Genomic DNA, 9,421 nt, shown 5'->3' on the forward strand with positions numbered 1-9,421 from the left:
GTCTGACTAATATCAGGGATACAGTATCACCAAACACCACATTTGCTTCCACATTGGCTTCATTTTTCAGACCCAGATGGTTGCTGCATGATTTACAGGCAGACAAACTCACAACCACTTGACCTCCATGCCACAGCTAAAAGACTAGTCTTTACTTGGTCCATTGATACCTCCTGCACAGTTGTATGATAAGTGTGAGGGGCAAGGGTAACTAACACCACTGAAACTGGAACTCTCTGCTGAGACCAATGATGATTCCTACAACAAAAGTTTAGCAATGATATTTAAATCCGTTGAGAAGTCTGTGAATCCATTTGGAGACGATAATAAAACACTCCCATTGCCATGCATGAAACCCAACACCCAAGTTCTCACACATATATTTTACCTCCATGCCAAATTCCAGCCTCCTCGGGCAAAAAGTGTCGCCCATAGGGACCCTTTTAATTTTGTGACATATAGAGCTGCTGTTTGCCGCAAAAAATAATCAATTTAACTCATACTAACTAAGTTTTTGTAATGCCAGACTGCAAGACATGTCCTCAATCCATTGACTAGAATCAGGTCTCTTTAATCTCATAAACTCATGTTTGGCTTGTGACAATTAGGCCACGTTACTGGAAAAATTTTCAGGGTATATAGGTAATAAATAAAGACACATGCTAATACTCGATCACAGGTGCATGCTGTGCACACTTGATTTGAAGTTGCAACAAATAAAGTTTGACTTTAATCTATTGCACTGAAGAACTTCTCAGAAAAAAAGGTGTGGCCCCAGTACACAACCCTGAGGTACTCCAAACATTAGTTTTCAGTCATGCTTCTTGGTGTTAAATTATGAATTATGTTATGTTTAAAGAAAACTGCATAAAGAAAGGACTAGTAATACTGCTGCATACTGAAGAAGTGCCCTTGGATGACCCCATGGCAGTTAAATATGATTTTTTTAAAAGCCCACTAGAGTGTCCTTAAATGGAGAAATTGGGATGAAGTGCCTTCTAGTATTACGAAGACGTGATGCACTGCCATATAGGCTGATACATGCAAGAAAACCTCCTGTGCATTGGGTTGTATGGGCTGGAAAATGTCTAATCATACACAGGCATTTTAAGTAAAATGAAGTCTGCAAACAGAAAATGTGGGATAAATTCTCACTCCCTGTTGCTATAGTTGTCACACGGCAAAAACAAACCTGTACCTCACCACTGCATATAATTATCATATGCAATCCTAAATGTCAGATCTTTATACAAAGTGTTTACTGGTTTGAACTAATTAAACCTGAGAGGAAAACAAGAGGATTATGGGAACAGTGTTATGGGATAAGAAGGGAGCATGAGCGGATCTAGAAACAGTAAGATAGAAGAAGATATATTTTGATGAAGTCCAAAACATAGTAATCTCCTAGACGTGATTGACATTTCAGAGCCAGCTGAACCTCTCTGCTCTGTGCTGCTGCGGCTGCAAACCTCGCTTCTATCAAACTGAGAGATCAGGTCCCTGAAATACAAAGCGAGCAATCCATGTCCATAAACACTATCTCCTATCCGGAACGTATTATTCGACACGAGGATCATTCACTAAGATAAACCTCGTATCTGGGAACTGAAGCCTTGTGCCATGCTTTTATTAAAGCGTGGCAGGTCTTTATGAACTTCTGTCCCTGCAGTTAATTCTCTAATGCTCCGGTGAGTGGGCATGAATGGCCTCTTGTTGCAGAAATCCGAAGGTCCAAGGGGGGTTTTTCTCTGCAGCTCAGGGGGGATTCAGGGCAGGAAAGGAAATCGAGAAGCCCTGAAAGAGCTCTCTGTTCCCCAGGAATGCCTGAAACCCGCCGGCCCACTGTACACCACAATCAGTACCAACACACACCCAGAAACATGTGAGGGAGGGCAGACGGTTGGGGGGTCTGCAGAGCCTTCCAGCCTCTGCACCACTCAGATGATGTGAAGCTGGAAATGTTTGTGTTTTTTCTGTGGATATGGTTCAGGTTCAGGTGGGGGAGGTGACTTTTCTAAGCTTCACACAGCCGTTCTGGTGTTATGATTGTGAGTGTGTATTTAACTGTTTAATTTGTGTGTGTGTGTGTGTGTGTGTGTTTTGACAGGGAGGCAAAGGGGACCCGGGCCTTCCTGGACTTCCTGGCCCGGCTGGTTATCGTGGACAGAAAGGCGACAGGGTGAGAGACACAAAATGATGTATGATATATGCACAAAATAACTTTAAAAGTGAAAAAAATCTGGGTACATTAATGCATCTTTATTTAGTTCTGTATCATAAACTTGTTTTCAAAATGAAGCACAGCTCAGGTCATATAAATACAGTCTGGTTCAAACACCATAAACTGATGTTATAGTGTTATTTTTGCTGATTAGAACTGTAAAAGGTCAAATTTGGGAGGGAATTTGTTGTCATAAACTGTCCTAAGACCATAGACGCTAACAGAACAAGTCATGCATGTTCTGTCACATGTCAGTAGATAAGATTGTATATAATACAATATATATAAATGTAATTTAAGTTCTTTAATTCAACCCAATGGAAGTTTTCTGGAGCAGCTGAATGTGTACAGAACCTGATTAAAGGTTCAGCAGGCTGTGACAAACTAAAAGTGTAAAACAATAACAAAATAAGTCATTTTTATATCCTGTAAGTGTCCCGATGTGATGTAATGCAAGGTTTTTAATCAAAAGAATTATCTTGGTTTTTTTAATGAAACTTAACCATGTAGTATCTTTTATCACCCAAATCCAATCATGTAGTTCCATTTTTTACCTAAATTTAAGAATGTGGTTTCTTTTTCCATAATCTAATCACACAGGTTTTTCCTTTTAAATGTAACCATGTAGTTTGTTTTTCCCACTAAATCAAACCTAAATCCTAAATTAAAGCATGTAGTTATTTGTTTTCCTAAATGTTACCTTGCATCCCCCCCCCCCCCCCCCCCCCAAATCTAACTATCTAGTTTCCTTTTTCCCCCTAAATCTAATCTTTAGTTTTGTATAAATCTAAATTTAAGCATACAGTTTCTGCCCCCCCTCGCCTAAATCTAATTATGTAGTTAGTTTTTCCCCCTACATCTAACCACATAGTCTTTTTTTTCCTCCATAGATCTAATCATCAAGTTACTGTTCTCTCCTAAATATCAAGCATGTAATTTATACAATTTTCCTTTTTTTAAGAAACTAAATAATCTAATGCATTTTCCCCCCTAAATCTAAGCATGTCATTTCTATTATTCCTAAATATAAGCATGTAAATTATTTTTTTCTCTGAATTTAACCATGTAGTTTCTTTGTTTCCCCTAAATCAGATGATGTTGTTTCTTTTTTATCTAAATACAATCATGTAATTTACCTTTTTCCCCCTAAATCTAACCACATAGTCTTTTTTTTCCTCCATAGATCTAATCATCAAGTTACTGTTCTCTCCTAAATATCAAGCATGTAATTTATACAATTTTCCTTTTTTTAAGAAACTAAATAATCTAATTCATTTTCCCCCCTAAATCTAAGCATGTCATTTCTATTATTCCTAAATATAAGCATGTAAATTATTTTTTTCTCTGAATTTAACCATGTAGTTTCTTTGTTTCCCCTAAATCAGATGATGTTGTTTCTTATTTATCTAAATACAATCATGTAATTTACCTTTTTCCCCCTAAATCTAACCACATAGGCTTTTTTAAATATAAAACTCATCATCTAGTTTACTTTTTCCCCCTAAATTTAAACATTCAGCTTTCCCCCCCCTAAATTAAAGCATATAGTTTCTTTTCCCCCTTAAATATAACCAAGAAGCGAAGAAAAAATTAATAAAATCTAATCATGTAGTAACATTTTCCAAAACTTAGCCTGAACCTGATTTTTACTCATTTATAAAATAAAAATTAAATCAGACTGAACAAGGCAGCCATAAAAAGTAATTGCTTTATTATTCTATTAATTTACAGATGCAACAGGTTTATTTGTTAGATAATTAGATAATGAAACACTCATTGTGTTGTTTTTTTCCTCAGGGTGCAGTTGGCCAAGATGGCCCAAAGGGAGACCAGGTATACGTTGTAATATTACACCTGCTGTTAAACCTCAGATTGCAGTGTGTTGAGTCGGAGCATATTAAATGCCAAAAATCTGTCATGCATTTTTATTTCAGGGAGCTGCAGGTGCTGAAGGAACACCAGGAGAAGTCGGAGACCTGGTGAGTGACGGATGGCTAATACACCAGCTTTTCACTGCAGCATTAAAAAGAAATCAGTGTAAAACCACAAAAAAATATGTAAAATAAACAGGAATCGTCAAGTGTTTGGTTATAAGGAATCATAATTTCTTTGTATCTGAGTGACATGGCTTGCAAGAAAGCTGTCAAATAATAAGATATGAGATACTATATATAGGCTAAGAAATAGAAAAAGTCTGGCACTAGGATATGAAAAATGTAATAATTTATGTGTCTTTTCCTCTGCAGGGTGATCAAGGAGAACCAGGAGAGAAAGGATCGGTAAGTCCACCTGAACAAAGCATCAAAACACTGCTGCTGACTGAATCATTCTCACAAAGTCTTTGTTTTTTCGTGAACTAGTCTTTGTAATTTTAAGTGTCTACCTGCTGTTGATTACAGACAGGCCCTCCAGGAGAGACGGGGAATAAAGGACCTGAGGGCAGCCGGGGACAGCAGGGGAAGGAGGGCAAGGAGGGCCAGCTGGGACCCCGCGGCATGCAGGGCGACATGGGGGTGCCGGGCCTGCCGGGTGGGCAGGGACCAGCGGTGAGACCATTTAACTATTCTCTGACAGCTTTCTGCTAAATTGGGAACACTTATTGTGACACTTGTAAAACTATGAAAATAGAGCTGGTGTTCTAAAAAATCCTTCAAAAGGGAATTTTTTTTTCATTATTTACCAGAAATTACAGCATGTTTCAGGAGTGTTTATCAATTAAGCATTTGTTTTATGGAATTAAATAAATAAAGTTTGCTGAGGCAGCATCTAAGGATCGGCTGTGGCTCAGTTGGTAGAGAGGTCGTCTTCTGATCGGAAGGTTGGTGGTTCGCTCCCCGAGTATCCTTGAGCAAGATACTGAACTCCAAATTGCTCCCGATGCTGCGTTCATCGGTGTGTGAATGAATTCCCAATGGTGGCAGGTGGCACCTGTGTGGGTGAATGAGCACTTTATAAGTGCACCCCATTTACATTTACATAAAAGTGGCTCATCATTATGTATAATCTTTGTTTGTTCAGGGAAAAACACCAACAGATACTCACATCAAGCAAGTGTGCATGAGGGTAATGCAAGGTAAGTGTTTGTCAGCTTCTTACCAAACTTTCTCTTCTAAATGTTCGACCTTTGTGCTACTTTATAGTGAAGAGATAGAAAGCACATTTAAAAGCGTCTAAATATAAATGTCAAACATGTCCTCCTGTGTCTGTCACAGAGCAGCTGGCCCAGCTAGCAGCCAGCCTGAGCAGGCCTGAGTCCGGCATCTCTGGCCTACCCGGTCCCCCCGGCCCCCCTGGACCCCCAGGTCCCTCCGGAGAGAACGGTTTCCCCGGACACGCAGGGTCACGAGGCCTGCCCGGTCTGAAGGGACCGGCTGGGCTGATGGGCCGCAAAGGAATCAAAGGTCAGACTTAGCATATGCCACTAGAAGGTTGTTGGAGTGTTTGACCCCCCCCCCCCCCCCCCAAAAAAAATAATAATAATAATAATTTTGCGGAAAAGGTTTAACTGGGCTGAGGTACAAAAGTTGTTGTATCGATAAAAGCAGCAAAGTGCAACTGATTTAGTGAATAATGATAACAGATATGAAGCTTCTGTAAGATTAAAAGCCTCCTCAGCACTCCGAATACATCTGATGTAACCTTCATCACAATAATACATGAAACAAACAGATATTTCATATTTACTTCAGTTTTGTTATTCATCAGTGGTTTTCTCTCAATTATCTCAATTATCCCCCTTTTCTTGAAATTGGGTTGAAATTTTAGATATATTTTGATGGAAAACCAGTGAGAATCTTAATCGTAATAATCTTAATATCATCTGGCCTTAAAGAAGGTCTCTGACTGCCAGTTTGCAAAATTAAGAAATATTTTTTTAATTAAACACATTTAAGTGTTTGGATGCTCTTTTGATTAAGTTTGATAGTTTACAACCTCAGCTAAGTCTTATTCTGGGTGTTTTTTTCCCTCTATTTTAGCCTTAATATCATCAAAATGAAGCAATAATATATATTATTTTAATTTATTTACCAAATCATATACAAGAACAGCTGAGATGTATTACTGGTGAAAAAAAATATTCGTAGTTTTGTATTTCTTGCAGGAAGTTGAAAGTTAAAACACAGAAAGGCACAAAATCTCAATTTTTGAGAAGCTGGAAACAGCATTTTCTGCCTTTTTTTGCATGAAAATGTACATTAACAATTAACTCATCCTCAATATTTTTTTGTGTTAATAACTAATTGATTAGTCTTTATATCACACAACATCCTCTGTCCTTATACCATGATGTAAATGCTAAAAAATATACTCAATGAATCCCACACAATGAAATAAACAGTTTCTAACATTGGGGGGAAAAAGCACTCTGATCTGAGCTGGAGAGAAAAAGTCGTATTGATGAATCTCAACAAGTCAAACCTTTAGACTCCAATAATCTTTGAATCTTTAAATAAATTAAAGTCTAAGTTGTGAGGATTTCTTGTGGCCAGGAGTTAAAGCCATCATGTTTTTTTATTCTATGTTGTTATTTATATCCCGTTCTGACCCATTTTCCCCTCAGGGATCAATCAGGTTCGTCTTAAGTTCATGAAGGAACAGATGAGGTGTGAATTCTGAGCCTGAGCTGAGGCTAAATTTGGGCGACTTCAATTATATGAATCCTCCTGGTGATCATTATGTTTCCTCTGTGCAGGTGACCAGGGTGACAGAGGCGACAGAGGACCCACAGCGAGAGGACCCAAAGGAGATCCAGGTGCCCCCGGCCTGCCAGGTAAAGCTCAAGCATGACTAAGAAACAGATTTTAGGACAGAACTCCTCAATGTCTTCAGCGGGGCAGGTGAATCACACGTCAATTTCTTAATTTCATTTTGCGCTGCAGCAATATTAGAAGCCCTTAGAAAGGAGCAAGACTGCTGTTTGTTTCTTGTGTGAAACCAAAATTAAATGCTGACATATTAAAGTTAGCTACTTATCTTATGTATGTAACTTAATTTACGTAAAACCAACAAATATAAAAACTTATTTTAACCCAAAACCGTGATCTTTTCCTAAACCTAACCAAGTGGTTTTGTTTGAATTCATAATGTTAACCAGGTTTCAAATGATGACCTGGCTATGGCATGATTTGGGAATGAGAATGGGGCATTAAATGGCACAACAACAACAACAACAAAAATACACCTACAGTTGGACGCTGAAGAAAAAAAAATATTTCCAACTGGCTATGGAGAAATTGACACATGCAACACACACACACACACACACACAAATATATATAGTTTATTTGTATTTCTTTATTTTTAAATTTCTTTATTTTAATTTTATTTTTGTATATATATTTTTTATTTGTCTGTTTTATATATATATATATGTATATATATATATATATATAGACATTTTATGTATCTGAGATTTAAAAACACAATAAATATTATTTTCTTTAAAATGTAAAAGCTTAAAATTCCCCCAAATTATTGTGATGAATCATATTATTATAATTTTAAGACCAATTTAATCAGCTGATGTAATGATAATATAATAGGATTATAATGCTAAAATATATTATATGCATAAAAAATATTTAAATATCCTCAATAAATAAAAGCAGTGAGCAGAAATTATGTTTTACTTCTGTTCGCTGTGAAAAAATGCTCAGGTCCACTTTGTTATTATTGTGACAGGATAACCACAATTTTTTGCGATAATTATAATGTCATGTTTAACCCTCTGGAGTCAACAAAAGCATCTCTTTAGCCTGACACTCCATCTATAGGAGAATGATATAATTTACTCAATTTTTAATAATGGAAAGAATCCCTTTCTCTTTGAAGCTTCAAGTTAATACATTTGAGGAAATATGACAGAAATGGAAAGTGTATATTTCCCCAAAACGCCCTTCTTGTGTTTAAATCTTAAACAAATGAAATAACAAATTAATTTTAAAAACCTTTTTTCATAGGTATGAAAGTCTAGTACTACATGTCTAGATGTCTGTTATTGTAAAAAAACAAAAACAAACATGTTTTAATAATTTTTTTTTATTTTTTTTTTTAATTCAACTTAATGAACCCTTATAGAACAACAGGTGATATTGTAGCATATATGGACGTGACCTTGATAACTTTTTGCTGAGCTCGATATGTCCATGTTTTAATAATTAAATTATTATTGACATGAGATCACACTAACAGCTGTGTTTGTCTCTTTCAGGTAACCCCGGGCGACCAGCGTACGGCAAAGACGGCCGTGACGGAGAGAGGGGACCCCGTGGCGCTACCGGGCTCCACGGCGTCCCCGGGCCCCCCGGCCCCGCCGGCATGAACGGTTACTGCGAGTCGTCACAGTGCGTCCTGCCCATGGTGGCATCACCGGTTTCTGCCAAGGACTCCGGCATGAAGGGCCCCAGTGACATGTGAGGAGGGGCCGCGGCGGGAAAATGAGAGACTGGAGCAGAAACCAGCACATCTGTCCACGTTTGTCTTTTTTAATTTGGTGAGCTCATTTGGAATTCTGTTCTCTTGAAGCCATCTCTGTAAAGTGACCTGAAGGTGGACACTGAACAGCAAACTTTTGACATAAAAAAAGTTTCTCTTTACCTCACGTTTTTACCACCTCTGTACTGTAAAAGTAGAGAAATTAAGAACTCACTGTTTGTACAAACCTACCAGCCACATTCTGTAAAAAAAACAACAACAACAAAGTCTGAAAGTTTTTCTGTATGTTTATGTAAATGTGTCAATACGCAAATTATACAGCTGGATGACGTACATTTTGTTTGTGAGTATCTTTGTTGTTTTTCCACTTTAATCCCCTTCGCTGTGTCTTTCCCGTTTGATGATTTCTGTCATGACAACTGTTGTTTTTGTGATTGGAGAGTGGGGCATGTGTGAAAACCTCTCTGGCAGTTTTATATGACTTCTTATTTATTATATCAAGGTTCAAGGTGACATCTTCGAGTTGTACAAAGGAGGAAATAAACACATTTTGATAACCTCTTGCATGTTTTGTATTGACGAGTACGGCCAAAAAAAACCAAACCATTTTCCTACAAACCAAACGTGACAATCAGGCTAAAAATAAGTCGTTTTTTAGACCAAACCTTTCTTTAAGTTTGACAATTGTCTTGCCATACAAGTATTAAATATTCCCTATTTCATATTAGAACTTTAATTGTATTATGTCTTTATCTGTGTGATTTA

The 9,421-nt window shown here is 37.5% G+C and overlaps 1 protein-coding gene across 1 annotated transcript in view; it reads left to right on the forward strand.

The window, feature by feature from the left end:
• col9a1a (collagen, type IX, alpha 1a) overlaps positions 1 to 9,206 on the forward strand; it is a 24,853-nt gene extending 15,647 nt beyond the window's left edge. Inside the window, exons 25-32 of the mRNA XM_059334249.1 lie at positions 2,108 to 2,179; positions 4,019 to 4,054; positions 4,156 to 4,200; positions 4,468 to 4,500; positions 5,240 to 5,294; positions 5,434 to 5,622; positions 6,915 to 6,992; positions 8,433 to 9,206. Coding sequence (XP_059190232.1) covers positions 2,108 to 2,179; positions 4,019 to 4,054; positions 4,156 to 4,200; positions 4,468 to 4,500; positions 5,240 to 5,294; positions 5,434 to 5,622; positions 6,915 to 6,992; positions 8,433 to 8,638 — 714 coding nt within the window. The 3' untranslated portion in view covers positions 8,639 to 9,206. The remainder of the gene's footprint in view (positions 1 to 2,107; positions 2,180 to 4,018; positions 4,055 to 4,155; positions 4,201 to 4,467; positions 4,501 to 5,239; positions 5,295 to 5,433; positions 5,623 to 6,914; positions 6,993 to 8,432) is intronic.
• Positions 9,207 to 9,421: the final 215 nt, after the last annotated feature.

Source organism: Centropristis striata, chromosome 1 (genome assembly GCF_030273125.1).
Source record: "Centropristis striata isolate RG_2023a ecotype Rhode Island chromosome 1, C.striata_1.0, whole genome shotgun sequence".
In the NCBI taxonomy this organism is placed as follows: domain Eukaryota; kingdom Metazoa; phylum Chordata; class Actinopteri; order Perciformes; family Serranidae; genus Centropristis; species Centropristis striata.